At 39.5% G+C, this 23,468-nt stretch overlaps 2 protein-coding genes across 3 annotated transcripts; both read right to left on the bottom strand.

Moving 5' to 3' along the window:
- Positions 1-7,124: 7,124 nt before the first annotated feature.
- C11H15orf48 (chromosome 11 C15orf48 homolog) lies at positions 7,125-10,803 on the bottom strand. 2 transcript variants are annotated; one of them, XM_032194936.1, is made up of 4 exons: positions 10,620-10,803; positions 10,317-10,405; positions 9,518-9,578; positions 7,125-8,838 (listed from the first exon to the last, which is right to left on the bottom strand). In XM_032194936.1, the coding sequence occupies exons 1-4, from the start codon at positions 10,659-10,661 to the stop codon at positions 8,770-8,772; spliced, it is 261 nt and encodes an 86-aa protein (XP_032050827.1). In that variant the 5' UTR covers positions 10,662-10,803; the 3' UTR covers positions 7,125-8,769. The 2 variants fall into 2 exon arrangements, with proteins under 2 accessions (XP_032050827.1, XP_032050828.1); XM_032194937.1 differs by having other exon boundaries at positions 8,773-8,978.
- Positions 10,804-11,371: 568 nt separating this feature from the next.
- On the bottom strand, positions 11,372-17,730 carry SPATA5L1 (spermatogenesis associated 5 like 1). The gene is made up of 8 exons (XM_032195255.1): positions 16,591-17,730; positions 15,920-16,105; positions 15,148-15,306; positions 14,410-14,619; positions 13,750-13,977; positions 13,245-13,379; positions 12,403-12,528; positions 11,372-11,717 (listed from the first exon to the last, which is right to left on the bottom strand). The coding sequence occupies exons 1-8, from the start codon at positions 17,665-17,667 to the stop codon at positions 11,565-11,567; spliced, it is 2,274 nt and encodes a 757-aa protein (XP_032051146.1). The 5' UTR covers positions 17,668-17,730; the 3' UTR covers positions 11,372-11,564.
- Between the last annotated feature and the right edge of the window lie 5,738 nt (positions 17,731-23,468).

The following is a 23,468-nucleotide window of genomic DNA, read 5'->3' as shown; positions in this document are numbered from 1 at the left end:
CAATTGTAGGTTTACCCACACCCCATTCCTTTGTTCGGTTGCCACATATCCTTTTACTTGTTTCATGAAGAAGAAAATCCAATAGGTACAGAAGTTCCCTTGGCTCATAATTTTGGTACCTCTGATTACAGGTTGCTTCAACAAATCCTCATCTCTAGCTACAGTAATAACTTTGTGCTTCAGTATTTCTTATTGAGGAATGTATATATGTCTGTGGTACTGCCAAACAGACAGCTGTGAAGATTTCTGAGAACAGGCTGATTGGTCAAACATTTAGGATCTTTACTGAGTGACTCTACATATAACTTAGGTGGGAATTTGGCATTTAAAGCAGTGGCCTGTAGAGGGTATATGTTTTGTCCTTTATGTGCACCAAAAAGTGATACACCCAACACATAGCTCAAACTTCTACCTATCACCCTGTTTTGCATACTACACAAGCTTCCTCTTTGAACTAATGGGGATACAGAAACTTCAGTCACACCCTTATTATTAAACTTATAATAATTATAAACTTATTATATATTTAATAATTAGTTATAAACTTATTATTTCTCTTAAGAGGCAATTTAAAAAAAAAAAAGATGTACTTGCATATGTACACAATCACTACAAGTTCTGTGATAATACCATGTCTCCCTGAAATCTGTAACTTCAAAATCAATTTGTTTTACATCTACTTCACACAGCGTGCTATGATAACATTAAAATTATGGCTTAGTTTGGCAATGAACAGAACTGAAGTCATTATAACTATGATTTGGCAATGTATTTCTGCTTCTGGGAGTAGGGTGGATATTGCAGTCTTTAAGCCAAATTCTGTCTTCTCACTAAACATGTTCCATTCAAAGCATTTCATAAGACAAAAAATAAAAACTCTGTAAAAGCAGCATAATGTTAACATATATTTTCCCAGATACATAACTAAGATCTCATCAAAGTCCTATCTGACTATTTTAAACACTTACAAAGTCACCCAACATGATTCGAAAAGGACAGCCTTTTTTTTTTTTCCTTCATATTTCAGGCTTCACTGAATTGTAAGAGTCTTACAATAGGTAAGAGAGATGAATCATTACATGAAACATTAACATATTTAATATAAGAACAGTAAGAATAGTTTTTTTTTTTGTTTGTTTTTTGATGTAATGAATCAGTGATTTATGACAAGTATGTGACTTTGCTTTCTTTGGCAAACTGATAACATTTCCCTGTTACTACCAGGAATTACAACCAATGTGTTTTTTCAGCGCTTACTTCCTTGTTTGTGCTGCAGCAGCAAGTCTGGTACAGGACGGTATTTAGTCACCTACTTACTGCAAATACATTTATTTGAATAAAAAAAAAAAAAAAAGTCACACAAAAAGCAACCAAGAATGAAAAAGCCTTGCTAAAAATGAAAGCTTAAACACATTTACTTAAGTTTTTCAAACTTGTATGGCTTTCTGACCTCTCAGCTAATCTATCTGCATCTACAGCTACCTCATTTGCTCCCAACATACCATGCAGTGTAATAAAAGTATTGAAATAAGTTGCACTTGATAATGCATCATACTGATCCTATGTGAATTTTGCAGTAAAAATCTGCGTATTCTAAGACACCTGACCAGGAATACAAGGAACTCCAGCTTTTCAGAACATGGGGATTTTGACAATCCATGTAACAATCCAGCAGGATAAGCTTGGCATTCCTTGCTTATACCTCGCAGCATGCACCAGTCTTGTCAGAAGATGAAACACAGCTCTGTGAAAAAGGCTGAGGAACCACAGTAGGCCTCAGACACTAGCAGGTTACCTCTGGTCTACCAGAAAAGACTGATCTCATGCCACATACCATACAAAAGGAGTAGAATGACAGGAAGTGGCTTGAACACTGGAGAGTTCTAGAAAAGGGTTGTAACCATGAAGTGGGAGAGCAACAACTCTGCCTTCTGACTGCACTGCTTCACAGAAGTTCCTTCAGGCAATGCTGAGTGGGTCGCTACAGACCTCCGGTCCCCCCAGTCTGGTTTGGGTGTTGTATCCTACTGACATTTTGTCCTAAGTCTGTAGATACCCAATTTGACACCATCTGATATCATCAATGTCTGTACAAAACTTCCACTCACTCCAGCAGAGAATTCTGCTTTCAAAATACGAAAAAAATAACTGCTGTGTAAAGTCACAAATTCAAAAGCTACCACCCCCTGCCCTGCTTCATGAAGCCAGCAAAATTCTGGCTGAGTGAGTGCTAGCCTAAAAAATAATGTCTCTGAATTTACTTAAAAAACAAACAAACAAACAAACAAAACCACCACCAAACATAAAAGAAGATACAAAAGGGAAAAAACTGTTTCACAGCTGTTGCTTCGACTGCCACCATCATGGTCTGCAAGGCTACAGGAATCCACACAATTCACAGTATTTAGAAATAAGCAACTACTTGACCACTTCAAGTTTGTGGTTTCAGAACATGAACATGTCACTTTCACATTTTATTGTCAGAAAACAACTGGATCAATCAGATTTCAGTCAGAAAACAGATCTTACTCAAAGCAAAAGATGTTATGAAGATATTAAGCAAGGAAGAGAATCCCATAATATTATTAGCAGACACTGTCTTTAGTCTTCCACATCAACATAATTAACAAATAGTTTTCAGTGAAATGGAACCTACCTAACAATACAATATTAGTATGTTTACAAATTTAAAGAAAAAAACTGTTTTACCTGAGTTTTAAGTGAGACAAAGCATACTTACGTATGAGGCAAATTAAAATTTTATTTTCAAAACTGAAAAACAATTATTCAGTATCTGCTGTTTTTAAAGCACATAGAGAAAGTACAGAAATCTTTGATTAAAGAGCTCAGATTACGCATCTTTACCACTGTTACAAAAAAAATAAAGAAAACATTCTTACTAAAGTCATGACTGTGGTGGGTTTATTTTTTCCTTTTTTTTTTTTTTTTTTTTTTTGCATAATTTCTGAGTTTAAATCACCAGCCTAATTATAAATTGATATAATAATTTTACATGTTTAACTTTCTATAACACAGTACAGGTATATACTAATAAACAATACTAACAGCATAAGCAAGTTAGACCAAGACAATTCTATGTTTTTCTTATATTGTTTTGGTGGATGAAAGAGAGACATAGCATGAGGAAAAAAAAAAACGTGTCAGCAAGGGAAATAAGGAAGGAATTTCTGCAGCAAATAGGAGGGTGTGAGAGGCAGAAATCAAATAATACCTGGTTTCTGATATAGTAGGGATCAAATGTTTGAAGTTGAAGAGACCTGTTTTCAATTGCTTGAAGCTTATAAAGCTGGATATACATTTATCTGAATTTTAATATACTAGCACAAGCACTTTCTAAGTACTACAGGACCAAGGTCACAAGGATGACTGGCTTTATCTTAAAACATCACATTGTGAAGTCTAATGTATTTAGACAAAAGGATTTTAGGAAGTGTTACACACGTGGCCAAACCTTGGCCACCAGCAGCAGCGGATCTGCTGCCCAGAGCAGGTGCATAGCCACACACAGGCATCAAGGCCCATCACCCAGACAGATGGCACAGCCACATATCACAGTAGGCCCTGGTGTCTCCAGTCCAGCCTGGCCATTTCGTGAGGAGCCACAAGCCACAGGGTGGAAGCTGTGGCCTGAGTACAAGAGATGACTTGAGCGGCATGGGCCTGCCGTGCCATGGGGCACATGGCCAGGCAGGTGGCCTCAGCCCAGCCCCACAGCACTTGTGTCACACAGGTGACCTAACCTTGCCAGACTTAGGTGTAGGCAAGAGCAAAACAAAAGCAAGCACTTCTGTGCATGCTCCCACTGCTGTTTGATGAGACTTCTGTGGTTTTTTTTCAGACCAGCACATGACAAGCCCAAAGAAATTACTTCTGGGACTCTGACTTGCTAACTCTGCTTCATCACACAAATAAAGCCCTGTCATTTCCTAACCCCACAGATACTATTTCCTAGAATCTCCCTTATTTGCTATACAGAGAAATCCTTTACCTCACAAACTACTTGAGACAGCACACCACCACAGAAAGAGAGTTTACCTCCTCAGTCCTCCCACCTAAAAATGGTGTATTTACACAGAACCCAGGTGTGGCAAGTTTACTCTCTTTGTACCTCTTCTCTCCTTGCTGCAATCGTCAGCCCTACTGAGGGCTCACAGCCTTCCAGCGCTCCCACAGGTGGTCTGACAGCAATGCACGTCGAGGCTCATCCTTCTGCCCTCCCCTGCCTCACAGAGAAGGGAAGAACCCAAATAGCACTTACTGCACCTCCTTAATGAAGTGCTAATGAAAGCCCTGTGTCCCACCATTACCCGCCAGCTGCAGGCAACCCTGTGCTCCCTCCTCTCCACTGAGAGGTGGCTGAAGGAGATGGCAGCTATGGGACATGGAGGATCCCTCAGGATTCCCCTTCAGTGTGGTGGCGAGTAACAGCCTCTGGACAGCTGCTCTCTCATGTTGGCTTAACATGTAATGGAGTTTGTCTCTGTGAGGTGTCCTTAGAGGGCACTGCAAATCCCTCATTAATTCTACAGGAGGACATTGCTGGCAAGAATTGACATATAATGTTATCTGAAAGTAACACATTATTAAACTGAAATCCTTTGATTGCTAGGCCAAAGTACAGAATTAATAGGGTTGATAGAGCCTCCATGAAATGCCACAAGGGTGTCTGATCTTTGCACGGGGTGAGGCCCATAGGTACCTGTTCACTCTGGACTTTCCCTGAAGGGTGTAATTTGTGGTGATGGCTATTTTATGATGGCAGAGTGCTTTCAGCAAACAATCTGCTTGCTGTCTATTCAAATCAGCACCTGAATGTAAAAAGTTGCCGAGTCCAGCCACAGCTCACCAGGTCTTCTTCTTCACTAATGCTTCTCCATTTCCATTTCAGTCAGGCTTTCAAGTGATGGTGTTATCTTGTGTGCTGCCTTTATGGCAGGCATGTGCTATACACTGAAGACTTCAGACAATGAATTAAAACTGTGCTGAGTAGTGTGGCCATGTTTGTTTAATCTGAAAGCTTTTTTGGGAAGCATCCAACACCAAACAGCGGCCAGAACCCATGAATCATTCCCATTACTCTTGTTTGTTTTCTACAGTTAGTCCTAGGGGCAAGAGCCCTCTGCACTGAGACAGATGACAACTGGAGGATGAACAATTTCCTTTAATGATTGCAACAGGCCCCACTGTAAGTAACTACTTACTACAGAAATTACATGCACCAGTGAAATAACTAGGTAGTAAACTATTTGCATTGGAGAAACATGGAGGGGTAGGGCTCTCAGGCAGAGAAATGCTGACACAGAGGCTATCATATGCAAAGAAAACCAAAGGAGAAACTCAGCACGGGTCTTGGATCCCATAAATCTTGTATCGTTCTGCTTAAGCCTTTAAGTACTACTGTAATACAAAGAATTGCAATTAAAATAAACATACACAGCAAAGAATATATATATTTTTTGATTGTTAGGCTTCACTTTCTGGAAGTTAAAATGAATTCAGAGCATTTGAAATTTTGCTCAAAGATTTTGTGAACTTACAGAGTTAATACATGAAGTAATGGTCCTTACAGCCAGGCCATCAAGCTTGTCCCATGTCATGGCTCCTTTAAGGAGATGTATGTTTAAAGGTGTATCAGATAAGATGGAGAAAGGGTAGAGGCTAAAATGAGGTTGACAGTCATGTTTTATCCTTCTTGGGGCCTAGCTCTCTTATTAACTCAAGAAAAGATAAGTATCTTAGTGAAAGCCTGGGAGACAGTAAGTGAAATACAGATCAGGAATTTTTTAATGACTCCTAAAACAAAAAGGAAGTATTTTAGAAGGCTGAAAGAGCTGGCATTTTATAAAGCCTGAATCAGACCCAAGAACAGACAGTAGCACTCAGGTTCCCCTGTATGGTACTGCTCCTTGAAAGCAAGGCTTAAAACATTTGTTAAGTTTCTGCGGATTGTTTGAACTGATGGATTTGTCTATTTACAAAATTACATAAACTTTTCTTGCCCCAAATTTTATTTTTTGGGGGGACACAACTATTGGTTCAGTTTGCATGCATACTGCAGAAAGCAACCTTCTATTCTTCCAGAAAACTATTTACAAATGGGCTTTAACAGTTATCAACTAGCTGCAGAAAAGCATAACTTGTATAGATTCTAATGATTGTGATGGTGATTAGCACCATTAAAAATCATTGCTAATGGTTTTTAATCCAGATTTGAAATTTTAACAAGCCAATGAGCATTTTAATGAAACTTTGTAATTAATATGATAGTTGGAAGTGATATAGCTCCATGGAAAAGTACTAGCCAGGGTGAGTGAAAACAGCAATTGTTTAAAAAACAAAAACCTAGAACAGAAGTTTAAGTAGGATGCAGAAGTAGAAAAGAATGGAGAGAAGAAAGGAAGAAGTGAAATTTATTTCAACAGCCTCTAAACTGCACAAAGAATAAAAAGTCATGGGTTTGCATTACACAGGACAAGGAAATCTTACTGTTCTCATAAAAGTAAACCCATAAAATTCAACGGATTAAATCTTTACTGTCTGAACTCTGATGTTTGCAGAATAAGGAAATAACCTGTATATTGCTTTATTGCTTTATGTTGAGCAGTTCTGGCGGTAGATACAGCAACTGGCCTTGGTATTCCCTACGGGAGTAATCTCATCAATACAGCAGACAGAATATTCTTAGGGATGGTCTGAGAACTCAAAAAGTTGTCCCAAGGACTTGGACAATCCTCATAATCTTTTTGAAGTATACGAAGAGATGATGATTTCTCACATTATGTGAAAACCCTTTCCACAAATCCATGATTTTTTTTTTAAAGGATGCAGGTAACAAGCAAAACAATATATTATTACTTTTGCTATTATGCCCTAAGAGAAAATGAGAAGCAATAACCTGGGACTGATGGTAGTCACGCTGCCTAATGCACTACTGGAAGACACCAGTGAAAAGTGTTTAAGTACAAAAATCATGTAAAAATGACTTGTTTCCTTAATGTTGATATACTTAGGTCAAAAGAAGTAATAGTACTCAAAGACCATACACGTAGTTTACTTAAGGACAAACTCATTTAATTCATGCATGAACTTAGAGCACAGCACAGCACATCTTTTAATGTAATAGAGCAACATATGTAAATACACAGTAACTTACAGAAAATATTTTAAAACATTTCTCTATTTAAATGATTAAAAGTTTATTCCCCAGAGCACTAGATTTTTGTGGTTATATACTGATTGTCTTGTAATGTCATTCCTTAAAATGAAAGCTAAGCATGTATTCTGAAGTCCTGTTGTTCCTTTCACTCTTAAATATAAATGCTGCTGAGTCATACTTACATATTAAATATGCTGTATCTGCACACAAGTGTGGAATAAGTAAATCTTTAACTTCTCAGCATCGAAAAAATCTTTAAAAAACTTGAAGTCTCTGAAGCCAACCTACCTTAAGATTTTGGAGACAGTTTTACTAACTTGTTTTGTCTTTGCTACAGCAGAGGAAGCTACAGCACTAGGCTCACTATTACACACTTGAAAGGGGACTTCCTCAAATCAACTTGTTTCAGTTTTGCTTTCTTCCTCTCAGCAAATAACATGCATTCTGATCATCCAGTGTAGAAGAAACTATGTAATATATATGAAAAGGCTTGCAAGGAAAACATACAGAAAATACCCACAAAAAGGCTGTTTCACCATTGGATATACATAGATAATTAATTTGTTGGGATTATGGCATCCTTTCCCTAGCCAATTCACCAGTAAGGAAACTAAAGAGAAAGTCTTTATGTGGAGTCATTCCTAACTTTAATCTGTGTTATTTTCTCTTTATTAAAGCAGAGGTCTCTAATATCTATTTAAATACAAACAAAACAAACAAAAAAATCACCAAAACTGTGCTGCAAATTTAAGCTTGAACTACCTCCCACAAGATGAAGAAATTAACATTTTAAGTGGTTTTGGGTAGTGTGTTTCCCAATTCTAGCATTTTTTTCTAAGTTTAAACAGGAGCAATATTTAAATATAACAGAAATTCTCTCATTTCTAAATCCCTTTTAGCCATGCTAAAGTCTTATGTGTTAATCCTGCAGTCTCAAGTAACATATAAGACTCCCTGGTGGATTACGCTGTGCATATGTGCAAGTTTTAGTATTAGGAATAGAACCTTATCTTAACTTCATCTTACGTTATCACATCTAATGTAGGAAATAAATACAAGTTTATTTTATGACGTGTTGCCATACATAGACATCCTCTGGCTATGACGACTATTTAGTCTGAATACAATATGCATGCTGCATTAAAATATAGGATAAAGAGGGAGCAGACCAAGAATCTTAATTTAGAAGGGCTTTTGGGTAATTCCCATTTATGGAATTTACATATAACATTGCAAACATTAAACAATTTTATTAAAAAACACTGTAAAATTACAAAACGGATGTATTTTGAGATAATAAAATTCTACAAAAAGGGTGAAGGTTTTTTCCATATGTAATTACCATCTGAATCTTCAATATCTGACATCAAATGCAACCTGAAAATGAGCTCTGAAACAGGTTTTTGGACTACGTGGATGTTGTATGCCAACTTCTAAGGCAAAATGAAACTCCTCATCCAGAGTCCAAAAAATGTAGGGAGACCCTAAAAACGTAGCAGAAGCATTTCCGCACACTGATTTCAGTAGTCAAGTTTGTGCAGAAGTGATTCCACTAGATTCATAGAGTACCTTTTAGAGCCAACAGAAACTTGTCACTTTGTAAGCTTTCTGACGTTTTCCAACTCTTCTATGGGTTTCCATTTCTGATGGATTGTTAATAGCTGGATTCAAAGGAAATCATGGAAGAAATTAGCAAACCCTCAGTACTTAAGTCCACTGTCAATAAAATGTTAGTCTTCTCCCCACAACACCACACATCAACTTATTGGTGATAAAGGATTTCTAATAGTTTTATATTTTCCTAGTAAAAATAAGCAAAAATAACAATTATTATCACATCCAATGATTTGTTGAACAAAATCACTTTGATATTAATAAAATAATAAACCCAAATATTATTCACAGATAATTTTATTTTTCCTTGTCCTAGGTGCTCTACTAAACTAAGATTTTTTTTTTCCTTACAGTTATAATACCCAATAAGCCATTCTCAGTCAATTTTGTAATTCAGGAACAATGCAAATGTAAACAGCATTTCCTCTACAGTCCATATATCTACTGTTATCGATGGAATTGAGTAAGTGGATGTTGTGGGGGCCAACACCAACAAATAGACCACAAATTCAGCAGTTGACCGAGAAGGAAATACCTTAATTACTATCATTAACGTAGGGAAAATTCTTTAGATAAAGTAATGAGCTATGCAATCATTTCTACTTTTAAATAGATTTCAGCTTTACATTTTTTCCTCATCCATATTTTGCTAGTTCTTACACATTATAGTCATTGTATTGGAAAAAATATGCCATTTACACTGACTGTATTATTCACATTAATTACCTTCTGAGGCCGGGTAGGATCAATAGTTTCCCATGGCTCTGGATTGCCAGTCTTGTTAATGCTTTAAGAGAAGAAAGCAAACTAGGTACTATGTTTTAGGGTGTGAACTTGCACATACTTTTCTACACGAGGAATCTATTAGCAGTAGAACTATTCACATAAGTAGCTCCTTGAAACACATGTTTACAGGTTTGGTCAACTCTGTATTTTAAATTCTGGTTAGGCATCAACTACGGCTTGCTTTATTTGTAACTTCCAAAGCACCAACATGCCTATATTGTTTGAGTATAAATGTATTGTCTAACATTAGACAAAAAAGCTGAAAATCAAAACTGAATAAAGATGCAAATAAAAAGGGGATTCTGATCCTGATGGCTAAAATTGTCTATTTTAGTCACTTTAAAGTAAATACAAAATATTCCAAAAGCTTAGAGAGTGAAGGGCTTGGCTCCAGTTTAACTTGTTTTAACTTTGTATTTGCAAATACTGTTCTTTAGATACAGCCTGCTCGCCCCATATCTGAATGGCCTCTACCCAATTGTCTGGGAACAACTAAAACCTATTACACCTAAAGCCAAGAAAAATAAATATTATCTATTAAATCTTAAGTTGGGAAGCCATCTGCATTACACTATATTTATTAATTTTTCAGTACTTAAAGTGTGTAGATGTCTTAATCTTTCCTAGTAGTTTGGAACATGCACTTGGATTTTTTTCTTTTTTTTCAGGAAAACGTAACTGTCAACTGCCTCCGCAGAGATGAACAAACCAGCATAAATCCGAGCAGTATTTCGCTTACATCACATCAGACTTGCTGAAGAGGGAATAGGCAGAGAAAGCAACAGCCCCAACTGCTGCGAAAGACACGACTCCAACCAGGGGAATGAGCTGAAAGACACGATGTGCAGAAGAGTTGAGGAGCAACCTGTCCTGGCTGAGCTCGGGAGGGATTTGTAGGGGCAGGGAGCCCGGCGGCAGGCTGAGCTGCTCCCCGTGCTTCCCAAGCCCTCAGGGGCCGCACCTCAGGTGCCAGCGCCCGGTCTCGGGGCGCCCACCTCAGCACAGCCGCCGCCGGGGCTCTGAAGCGACCCGAGGCACTTACTTCTTTTTTCGATTTGATTATGTGGAAGAAATTCGTGTTCATCCTCGCTGCGGCTGCGGACCTGGAACAAACAGGGCTGTTAACCGAACCTGGGCACCCCCCGGGCGCGGCGTTACCTGACGGGACGGCAAAGGAACGACCGGGCAGCGCTGCGGCGGGACAGCGGCACGGGGCGCCGCGCCCTCCGCTTTATATAGGCGGGGAGGCTCCCGCAAACAGGCTCCCGCAACGCCCGGAGCAACGGCGCGAGAAGCGCGCGCGCCCCCCGGCGGGTATCCCCGGCTCCTGAGGGGAGCGACGCCGGCCCCTGATGGGAGGCTCCCCTCGCCCGAGCCCTGCTGCCCGACGAACATCACGGCAGGGCAAAGGCCTCGGCCTGCCTCGCGTCAGGGCCGGGCGAGCGGACCGAAAACGGAGCCCAGCTGAAGTCTGGCCCAGTTGCTGCAGCAAAAACTTAACCGTGGCCCTAAGCTTTTAACCTGCCTTTGAGAAAGCAAGCCTTTAGATATGCACATATGGAATGGCTTGTCTTTTTGCGTAGTATGGAACTTGGTTTCTCATACTTCACATTCTGAAAGCTTTTCTGCCTTCAGTAGTCACTCTGTCCTTTTCAGACTTAACATTTTAAATCAAATATTCTTACTGTGCCAGTGTTTATAAACAAAACTAGGAAATGTATAGTAAAACAAAGCTGTTCTGTAGTACTCCATGTAACTATCTCAACGATCCATGTCATCCAATGGAAACCTAGCCCAAGCAACCATGGTTTCAGTTTATTCATTACTGACATTATGCATTTTTCACCTGTGAAATTTTACTGTATTTCATACAGATTGAAAACTACAGTAAGTACAGTATGAAAAAGCAGGAAAGATACAAAACGCTTCAACTCTCAGTCTTCGTGATATATTTAAAAATACTTATGCCATATCATTCCTTTTTGATTCAAGATGTTAATTCTTGATTATAAAATTTTTCATAAAATTCCAAGTCTTTTGTGCTTAAAGACGGTTTTACAGTCCTCAGTGATTTTACAAAATGCTCATGTTTTACAGTAGTTGCTTCAAGTCCATTCTCTTGCAATGCCAACAAAGCAGCCTTAAGAAAAGAAAAAAAAAAAAAGCTTGAAATGCTTATAATATTAACTCACAAAGAAGTTACTGCAAATATTTTAAAACATTTTACATGAAACCAAATTTTATACAATGCTGTTCTCAGATACTTTGTCTGGATTATATTTATCACTAAACACACCATCAGGTAAGACTAATGTAAATTTCACATTTACTTTTTGTCTGTATTAGAAAACATATCCTTGATCATTTACATATTGGATTTTCTTCCATTTTTTTTTTTCTGCTTTCAATATAACTTTGCTCAAGTATTTATGGACTGTTCTGTTTTTTTCCACTCTAGCCTTGACAGTACATGCTGCTTTCAGCTAAGAATGCCGCAGTTGCTTGCAGTACACAAAATATGATTCCTCCAGATGTGAGCCTGAATTACAAAAAGCCACATGAAATAAAAGGTAGTACAGCTTCCACTTATGCCAGTAGAATAACTTCCACCAGTAAATTATCATGGAAACCCTTTATACTTACTTGGATTTTTATTTAAAGAATTCTTGTTCACTCCTGTTTTATTCATTCTCTTTATTTTCAGCGGTGGAATAATCTGTCCTACAGATTATTCTAGAGGCTTGGTAACCTCTAGAAGTTAACTATTTTCATTGAAAGGTATAATTTATAGTTTATTTCACAGATTAACCATGAATATTTCATACCTCCTTGCACAGATTTTCAATATCAGCTCCAGAGAAGAGGTCTGTTAGGACTGCTAAATCTTGCAGTGCCACATCAGAATCTAACGGAATTTTTTCCGTGCAAATTTTCAAAATGGAAAGCCTTCCCTGTAAATTGGTATATATTGGTATATATTAAATGAGAAAACAAAACCGAACAAAGTAACACTTACTCCCACTCCAAAGCAATAAAAAATCTGAAATCAGAACTAAGAAAGATCTGGGAAATTACCAAAAGCAGAACTACCATATTTCTGGTGAAAGAGTAAACAAAATACTATTAATGGAAATATTCACTCTTGCGGTTATCTCATACATTAAAGTCTGGTATTCAGAGTTGCTCATTACTTCATGAAAATGCTATTTTACACTGAAAGTTCCATATTTGTCCTGCTGTGGGTCATCTCTTCTTTTTGAGGGCCTCAGGGCAAATAGTTATACCACTGAGCGTTTACAGGGCACAAGAGATCTGAAGCAAGGACAGCTAACTTGTTATGATACTTCCTAAACTGCAACTTGATTCTGTAAATAAAGAATTATTTCAGATTTTTGGCTGCTTTCTATATGCAATAGTGTAACTACACGCACCAGTTCAAAAATTACTGGTATTTAAATTACAAATAGGATTATTCCTTTTTAAACTTCATGTACTTTGAATCTGGTGACTCATTTTCGTGAACCATCAATTTTTTACTATATAATTAATATATATTCCTATAATATATTTATATTATTGGAATATTTCCCCTTTACTCCTGAATTAAAGTATGCTGGCAATTTCTCTTTCTCCATTTGAAGCCACGTATGGATTCGTAATACATCACCTTGAGATCTGGAGGTGGAATATAGATCACCCTGTCTAGCCTTCCAGGACGCAGTAAAGCATCATCCAACATATCTGGTCTATTTGTTGCAGCAACTACCATGAAATCTTTGTTCAAAGTTTCCTGAAACTCTAGCTGAGTAGAGAGATTATATAAACAAGTTAGTGCAACATGGATAAGATAGGTAATATCTAAAGACTTTTGTTAACTACTAGTAAGAAAATAAAAGGGGAAAGAAGAAAATGCATCTCTGTATGCGTCTATTTCCCTTTTAATATCAATATTTTATATATCATTTTATATAGCATTTTATTATTTTATATTAATATTTTGTGTATGGGTATTTTGCTTGGACAAAGTCTCACTGATGAACAGCATATACAAAACCAGCAATCTATAAATGGTATTTTATAAAAATCAGAAACAATGACAGAATAGAATAGCACGTTTTTAAGCCTAAGGATTTTAAGTTTAAAAACATGAATGCCAACAACTAAAAAATTACCTGTCTTTCCTCGTCACTTAATTCTTGACATTGGCCCTCAAGCTGTAGTTTATTTCCTCTCCTTTCTGTGACTTTCAGTCCAATGCCATCCAACTCATTAAGAAGAACAGAAAGAACTCGTTCTGAGACACCATGGCCAGTTTTATGGTGTGACCGAGACCCTAAGATAGAATCAATCTCATCTAGGAATATTACTGCTGGAGTACTTGCTCTTGCTTGGCAAAATACCTATTTTTGGATCGATAGAATAAAATGTTAATGCATACTTTCTACTGGGTAAGGTGAAATCACCTGTTTACATTCACTCTGTATTTTGACTTAATTATGCAACTTTAAAGATAAATTATTTCACAAAATAAGATGCATTCATTCAAAAAGCCATTCTGGATTACATTTACTACAGACAGATTCTACTTTTTAATTAAATTCTTATGTGAACTAACAACAAGAGGGGTAGAAATACTTTCAAAGTTTAAAACTGGTATCATTTTAGGGTTAGATTCTCCATTTACACAAATGTGAAAGCATTATCTTTTTCTATTTCAAAGCTAGGTAAATTTTAACTATCATTTTTCCAATAGCAAAATTTAGGCCTAACTTACACTTCATAAAAAACAGGCAAAAATAAACTTTAGATCTCATATAAATTAAAAACTGTACCTGAGACAAAATCTTCTCTGAATCTCCAACGTAAGGTGAGAAAAGGTCAGCACCACTTACAGAAAGAAAGGAACAGTGACAACTTGTGGCCACAGCCCTCACCAGTTTGGTTTTGGCACACCCTGGTGGCCCATAGAGAAGAACACCCTTTGGATGAGACAGACCCATCCTAGCAAACGCCTGAGGAAATTTCATAGGCCACTCAATGCACTGTCAATACATAAAAAAGGGATGAAATTCTCAGTAAAGGAACTAGAGTTCACAGCCAATCATTAAAGCAGCTAAGCAAAATATTTCTCTCTTTGGTTCATGCATTAATTTTAAATCAACACAGAATACTAATATGGTCTTTCTTGGTATGAAAAGACAGACCCTCCTCGTTCCCTTTCCCTCCTTCTTGAAGTTTCCTCTCAGTCTCAAACAGAATAAAAGGCAATCCTTGAAGAATGACATGCAAGAGCCACATCTGGCTACAAACTCAGAAATGTACTGCTGCAGTTTTTCAGATACTGGAAAGCATGATAATTATTTCATGGTATTATTGCTGTTATCCTGGGGCAGGAAGGTTTTTAAATCACAAGCATTACAATAACTTAATGTAGTAGAAAATAATGCTTAGAATACAATTTAGAATCATGTAATTTGCTAGACAATACATTTCTATAATGTAGCACATAGAACACCTTGGAGCACATGGCCATAAACTGCCTTTTTATCTAAATACATTTTATACATTACCTGTTTTAAGTTCAGTTTTACATCTTCAAGACCACCTATTTGCTCCCAAGTGACTGGCTTACACTCTTTTAGTCCAATTACACTTCGAAACGAGGATGGTTGAATTTTTTTAAAAGCTTCTTGGAAATTTGCCATCTTAATCACCATTTCAGTTGAATCCTGAAGAAAATCAAATAAAGCATATTAATAAGGTTTTTACATAATAATTTACAATGCTCTATTAGTATGCCAAACACTTCACAAAAGGACGAATGCAATCAGTAGTCAATTAAATTCCTGCCCTAACAAGCTTAAGCACTGCATACAAAAAGATGTAGCACAAAGTAGAATATATTCTCTTTATTGAAAATTAAAAACAAAACAAAACAAAAAACAAACAAACAACAACAACAAAAAAAAACAAAAACAGCTTATAAGAAAGGAATATTTTAGGGAAAACTACTGTTTTTCCCTAAATTATTTTTCCATTACAGAGTGACCTACAAAATCAAAGAGTTGCTAGATTCAGGGTTACTACACATAAATGCCTTGATTCTCTTGAATACAAATGGTCTAGCATTCATAATTCTCAAAAAGTCTGCAAAATGCAGTTATTAAACTGCAAATGCAGTAAAAGCATTGGTATATTTACATTTATAATACATTTGGTGCTTTTCAGCATTTAAGGTTCTGACTTTTTCATCTTCTTGAGAATTTCCAGGAAAACTAAGTATTAATGGAGAAAATGTAGTACATAATAATTACATTCACCTTGATTAATTTGCAAGCATACCAAAGAACTGTGGAACATAGCCTGCATAGCAGCTTCTCTGCAGAGTGCTGTAAGGTCAGCTCCAACATACGCAGCTGTAATTTCCGACAGTTTAATCAAATCAACATCCGCAGAAATCGGCATACTAGATGTAAGCAACTGCAGGATGGATCTTCTCTGCATAAGTGTTGGTGTCCCAATAATAACCTAAAACAATAAAAATTTTAAGGAGATATTTTGCTGTATTCCTCTTATTTTGTAGACCTATGCAAGCAATTTGTCTCTGCTTTATACTGTGTTCTGAAAATTTACCTACCTGTATTGCAACTAGAGTTTTACAAGAAACCAACAGCAGCATACAAATGATAAATTTTTAAAGCACCTTTCATTTATACTTACCTTCCAAGTGAACAGTGTTGTATAAAGAGTTGTTCATAAGACACTGTCAGCTGTCACTGTCACTGTTCACCAAATACTGTTTTAAGGTAATATACAAGTAAGAACATAAGTCTTAGGCAAAGACATTATTTCAGTGTTCACAACAGAGAAACAGGACATATGTGTCAAATCTGTGGAATCCCACTACAAAACATGAATAGTAGCCATTTTTCCCTCTAAAAAAATGAATTACTATATTAAGTGTCCCCCTGGAAAAGAAAGGAAATTCTTTATGTGTAACAGGGTTTGCTTACCTCTCTGTCAAATCTGCCAGGTCTTCTCAGTGCAGGGTCTAAGGCATCAGGCCTGTTTGTTGCTGCCATGAGAACCATCTTGCCTTCACTACCTACACCATCCAGTAGTGTTAGCATCTGAGCAACAATACGATCTTCAGGAGCATTGTTTGAACTTCCTCGCTTTGGGCATAAGGAGTCAATCTCATCAATAAAGAGAATAGTTGGGCCTTCATGGGACATTTCTCTGCACTTTTCAAAGACTCTTTGCAAATTCTCTTCACTTTCTCCTGGCCTGGAACCATAAAGGGCTGGGCCACTGATGCAAAGCAGGTATGCACCCACTTCTTTTGCTACTGCCTTTACCATAAGAGTTTTCCCCACACCTGGAGGGCCTATTAGTAGCACCCCATTAGGGACAGAAAGCCCCAGCTTCTTAAAAGTTTTTGGAAAACGGAAGGGCAAATCAATCATTTCTTTCAAAGTCCTTCTCACATCATCCAGTCCTGCAACTGAAATATTTCCTGTGTCCTCCGATAAGTGCCTGTACCTTTCTAGAGTGAACACCTCTTTAATTTTTACACTTGTTTGGGGGGTTATCAGTCCGGCCTCCTCTGTCAAAGGGTCTACAGAGAGAATTTCAATGTGCACCACAGGAGTTTCAAGATCTGGGGCGACAGTAACAACGTAATGATGGGAAACATAAACGTTTCTTAGCAGGTCCCTGATCATCTCCTGAAGCACTGCTCGGGGCATGGCCTTTCGCAGCGCCGAGCTCTTCACGACCACGTTCACGGTCGCCTTCTTTAGGCGGCAATGGGGCAGCAGCTGCAGCCGGCCGAGGCTCAGCGTCAGGCCCCTCAGCGCCGCCGCCGCCACCCCCGCGGTCCTGCAGGCCAGGTCAACCTGCAGGTAACCGTCCGCCAGGTCCGCCCTGGGCCAGGCCGTGCACAAGCAGCTCCCGCCGGGCACGGAGATCCTCAGCGGGGCCCCGAGTGGAGCACCCAGGAAGGAGAGGGCGGCAGGGCCCAGCCTGCACCTCTGCGTGCCCTCGTCGCCGGGCTCGGGCGGGAGCAGCCTTAGGGGCACCGCCTCCATGGCGGGCAGCGACCGCAGCGCCGCGGGGGACTCCCCACTCACCCCTCACCCGGCAGTGCCCGTCCCTCACAGCCGCCGGCCATCCCTCCGAGCCCCGCGCATGCACCGCCTCGGAGCAAGCGCACTGAGGGACTGCACCAGGGCGGGACTTCGCCGTCCCTCCCGCTCCCGCCTCGCTCTTGCCCCCCTCAGGGCAGTCAGGGCACTGTGAGGCGAGCCCCTGTCTCACAGACCCCTCTAAGCCTTTCACACCCTCCGTGCCCAGCCGAAATGGGGCTGGCCTTGTCGTGGCCAGCCACCTTGTTCTCCTCACTGCTGGACGTGCCGGCGATCCCTCGCCTCCCTCAGGTCGTCTCCTCAGCGCCACCCGCTCGTCAGGTGGGCGCTTCCCAAGTGCATTCTCAAAAGTTGGGCTCCCTTTTTCCAGTAGTTCCCCGGCTCAAGGCAGTGCTGTCAGTTGGGGTTGAGTCAACCCTCAGTGCTAAGTAAGAGAAGCAAGTGGGGAGCCACAGAATTGCCTTGAGAAGCTGCTGGTACAGGTGAATAGGAGGCAGAAATTTTTTCAGGAATGGATAAATCTGTTGTAATGCATTGTTCTGACAAATATTCAGTCAGTGTTTGAGAAAAAACAATTTTATAACTGTTTGGCCCATGGTCTTTTCAAATCGTGCCATGAATTGTGCAATAGTTCTATAAAAACCTTTCAGATCTGCCAGCATTGTAGGATGCAATATAAAGCCATGATCTGTGAGATTTGGAAAGTGTACAGTTTTACTCCTGGAAGTAGCTTCGCTATGAGTGCAGTTACACATGTACTTAATACACACAAGCTCTGTTTGAGACCTCATATGTATGAGGATTGGCATCTCAAACACACGGCACTGGTCAGACTGGTATGTTCATAGACAGACGGGGAGGGGTTTATGGCATGCCTACAAGCTGTCCAGCATGCACTTTGAAGGTCTCATGAGAAAAACGTGAGGAGATCTCTTTGGTGGTGTCCTGTTTCATCACATTCCTTCATGAACCAAGGGCTGTATACAAAACAGTAAGCAATATGAACATAAACGGGTAATGTGAACATCATCAGTTCAGCTAATTTTAACTATGCATAGGAACTCAATGTAATGGAGTCCAAAAATCATCAATTCAGCTCTTTGAAAGCGTGTTCTTTTTTTGACCAAACTGTAGTACCAAGACCTTATTTATATACTTTTACAAAAAACATTGCTGAATGACTATTCTGGTTTGGAATGCGTCACTTTGAATACTCATGCTCCTGAAACTTTTACAGGCCCCAAAATCAGCAGTGACAAGGTGGCAAGAAGGTGTTCCACCAAGAATCTAGTTAAATTGTAAAAGGAAGGAAGGAAGGAAGAAAGGAGGGAAGGAGGGAGGGAGGGAGTGAGGGAAGGAAGGAAGGAAGGAATAAAGACAACAAACAAACAAACAAACCAAACCAATGTTTTAAACAATTTTCTTAATATTCACTAGATGGCAGCTGATCTTCAAGAATGGTTGTATTTCTCCTTGCAGATCTGATAATTTCAAGGGAGTAGTCATCGGTTCTTGGAGAAATTGATTGTAGTCCAGCATTGTCTTCACTCTGTTTCAAATATCAAACTGAAATACCAGCACAGTGAGTGTTGAGATCATTTTCAGCTTCATTACGGTTTCTGCTTTTTTGTATTGGTTTTATTGCTGTTTATTTCTGGGAAAGAATGTTCTTTTATTGTTTACTTTTATATTTAGTGGACCAGGTGTATTTCTTTTTAAGGACAACTTAAAATACTTTAATGATATTCTAAAGAGATGGAATAATATTTTTCTTTTGGATATACCTGTTGATTTTTGGTAGAATAAAATGTTGTTCCTCATTCCCAATTTATTATAGCTCACAAAATAAAATAGCTGTGTCTTGCTACAATAATTACCTGCATACAAAGTAGATAAGGTATTAAGCTGAATATATATTTGGTAAGTTTGATTATATCTTGTATGTATCATAATAGTTAACAAATTAACAGTGTCTTTAATGTAGTTTTTCTTAATGATAAATGGATTTTGAAATGTATGCTAATTGTCTATAAATCAAATAAAGATAGCTCAGAGTGGGTAGATGGCATGTATATACTTTAGAGCAGGATTTTAATGTCTAGTGGAGGTTTTCTGGCCAAAAATAAATGCTGCATTGCAATTATCACAGAATCACAGAACTGTAGAGATTGAAAGGTACCTCGAAAGATCATCCAACCCCCCTGCCAAAGTAGGTTCCTTACAGCAGGCTGCCCAGGTAGGCATCCAGACAGAATATATCCAGAGAAGGAGACTCCACAACCTCCCTAGGCAGCGCGTTCTAATGCTCCGTCACCCTCACCGTGAAGAAATTCTTTCGCATGTCAGAGTGGAACTTCCTTTGCTCTAACTTGCAGCGGTTGCCCTTTGTCCCATCCCCACCAACCACTGAGAAGAGGTTGGCTACATGCTTCTGTCCCCCACCCCTCAGATATTTATATACACTGAGCAGATCCCCTCTCAGTCTTCTCTTCTCCAGGCTGAACAGACCCAGGTCTCTCAGCCTTTCTTCATAGGGAAGATGCTCCAGGCCCCGTATCTTCTTTGTGGCCCTCCGCTGGAGTCTTTTCCAGGAGATCCCTGTCTTTTTTGTACCAGGGAGCCCAGAACTGGACACAGTACTCCAGGTGAGGCCTGACCAGGGCAGAGTAGAGGGGGAGGATCATCTCCCTTGACCTACTGGCCACGCTCCTTTTAATGCACACTAGGATCCCTTTAGCCCTCTTGGCCACCAGCGCACACTGCTGGCTCATGGTCAACCTGTCGTCCACCAGGACCCCCACGTCCTTCTCCTCAGAGCTCCTCTCCAGCAGGTCGTCCCCCAGCCTGTACTGATAAATTATGCTAGATATTGTGCATTTAAAGCACCAGTTTCAGTTTTAACAAAACTTCATAGATAAATTTTAAAGATGTGCTTAAAGGAGAAAAATGAGCTCTTGTATGTCTGCATGTTTTTATGGGAGGGCCACCCTCAATTTGTTTACTTAACTTTCCAGTGAGCATCCAGCCTTGTATCTTTATAAGGAAAAAGTTCTCATTGCATCTAGTAGGAATTTTGGATGTGCAAGGCATGAGACGTTAGGCCCTGCATTTCTCAAAGAAAGTGTGGAAAATCTCTGACTGCTGCCAAACTGTTATTGTGATGTTACTGCACCTTAGGTAACATTCACATTGCACCGCTGAGGGAAGTTAGAGCCCTCAGTATCAGAAAAGAATATGTGCCTGCACCTGAATTAATTCAGAGGAGATTCTGGTGTCTTTACTTAAGTTGGCAAGGAAATGATTTTATGCTATTCAATATAGGAATGAGAGCAGACTGTGGAGAAAGACATAAGAACCATACAAGACTGAGGGACTTTGCAATAAAATGGCAGATAAAATTTAGTATACATTGATGTGAAGAGGGAAAAGCCATCCTAGAGTCCCCTTTATAGAAGTGGGATAGAAGGCAATAAGAATGATCAAAGGTACGGAATGGCTTCAGTGCAAGGAATGACTAGAAGTAGTCTGTAACTGCTCAACATAAAACTTTGAGATGACTATGGAAGAGATCTGCAAAATTGTGGCTTGGATAGCAAATGCCAGCTTTAAGGGTCTCTTCCAATGCCAGAATAACTGATGGCACTTAAACCTATGTTCAAAACAAAGAAAAAGAGGTCATCCATCATATGGTGGGTAGTAGATCTGTAGAACTTCACTGAAGGATGCTGTGGATGGAAAACTGTCAGTACAAGGGGAGACTGAACAATTATTTAGAAAAGACTGATGCTCGCAATAGTTCTCAGGTTTGAGAAGGTCTGTGTGAGAAGAGAGCTTAGAGGATTGCTGAAGAGCCATGCTCACACTGGTATAAGAAACTTCTGCAAGCTGAAATGGTTGGAAATTGGGAGTCTATGAAAAAGAAAGTGTCATGCACACTTATACTGACTGTCCATTTCTGACCATTGTTCACATTATTTTTTCTGTTTAAAGGCGCATTCTTAAAGTATCATGTTTATTCCTTAAATTCTGCAGAGAATTCTGCAAAAGTAATTTGAATCAGAAATGCAAAATTGCAGGTGCATGCTTTGTACCAACATTTTTCCTCTTAGAAAATCCCATATAGTCATCCCTAGTACTTGTCTGATTCCTTTGCCCCTCAGTTCAACATGCTAACCTGAGAGAAAACTTCTCCATAATTTTGTGATGTGTGCGTGTGTAGTGCGATGAATCGGTTCGTTACAGAACAGGGTCAGTGCAAGGGAGCAAAGCTGCTCTCTTGTTCTAAAAGTCCCAGGAAGTTTTTTTGGAAATCAGTACTTTCCATGGAATATTTTCACTTCAGTAAATAAATTTTGGCAGTAATGTCTCACCAGGTATATAGATGGTTTATGTAGAAGAAGCTTTTTGATCTAGGGTTTTCTTTTGGACACTAGTCTAATTGGCAAAAGTATGTTAGGCACAATGTTAATAGTTACCATTACTACATTTCCATTGCATGCTTCCAAAAGGCAGCCTGTCCAATACCATTTATATTTTCTTTTTGTACTGCTTGTCAGAGAGACAGAATTGGGACAGCAAGGTGTCTGTCTAATTCTCATTGAATGGAATGCAGTATATTTGCGTCCAGAATTAAAGCAAGAAAACCATACTCTGAGCATTTCTTGTGATTAGCAATGGTTATTACTAATTCTTCCCATTAGAAAATAATTTTTGGAAATGCACTGGAACTTATATGATTTATATAACATATAGTGTCCTTTCAAAGCATATTAATATTGCAATAGCAATCCTGTAATGTTTCATTCACAGAATCACAGAATCATCTGGGTTGGAAGAGACCTCCAAGATCATCGAGTCCAACCTCTGACCTAACACTAACCAGTCCTCCACTAAACCATATCCCTAAGCTCTACACCTAAACGTCTTTTAAAGACCTCCAGGGATGGTGACTCAACCACTTCCCTGGGCAGCCTGTTCCAATGCCTAACAACCTTTTCAATTAAGTTCTTCCTAACATCCAACCTAAAACTCCCCTGGTGCAACTTAAGCCCAATCCCCCTTGTCCTGTCACCAGGCACGTGGGAGAACAGACCAACCCCCACCTTGCTACAGCCTCCTTTAAGGTACCTGTAGAGTATGATAAGGTCGCCCCTGAGCCTCCTCTTCTCGAAGCTGAACAATCCCAGCTCCCTCAGCTGCTCCTCATAAGACTTGTTCTCCAGACCCCTCACCAGCTTCGTCACCCTTCTCTGGACTTGCTCGAGCACCTCCATGTCCTTCTTGTAGTGAAGGGCCCAAAGCTCAACACAGTACTCGAGGTGCGGCCTCACCAGAGCTGAGTAAAGGGGGACAATCTCTTCCCTAGCCCCTGCTGGTCACACTGCTTCTTATGCAAGCCAGGATGCTGTTGGCCTTCTTGGCCACCTGAGCACACTGCTGGCTCACATTCAGCCGACTATCAACCATCACTCCCAGGTCCTTCTCTGCCTGGCAGCTCTCCAACCCCTCAGCTCCCAGCCTGTAGCTCTGCTTGGGGTTATTGCATCCCAGGTGCAGGACCCGGCACTTGGCCTTGTTGAACCTCATACAGTTGGCCTCAGCCCATCGGTGCAGCCTATCCAGATCCTCCTGCAGAGCCTTCCTACCCTCAAGCAGATCAACACACGCACCTAACTTGGTGTCATCTGCAAACTTACTGAGGGTGCACTTGATCCCCTCATGCAGATCATAGATAAAGATATTAA

Source organism: Aythya fuligula, chromosome 11, assembly GCF_009819795.1.
Source record: "Aythya fuligula isolate bAytFul2 chromosome 11, bAytFul2.pri, whole genome shotgun sequence".
In the NCBI taxonomy this organism is placed as follows: domain Eukaryota; kingdom Metazoa; phylum Chordata; class Aves; order Anseriformes; family Anatidae; genus Aythya; species Aythya fuligula.
Note: the sequence above shows the minus strand (reverse complement) of the source record. Positions and strands in the feature narration are given on the sequence as shown.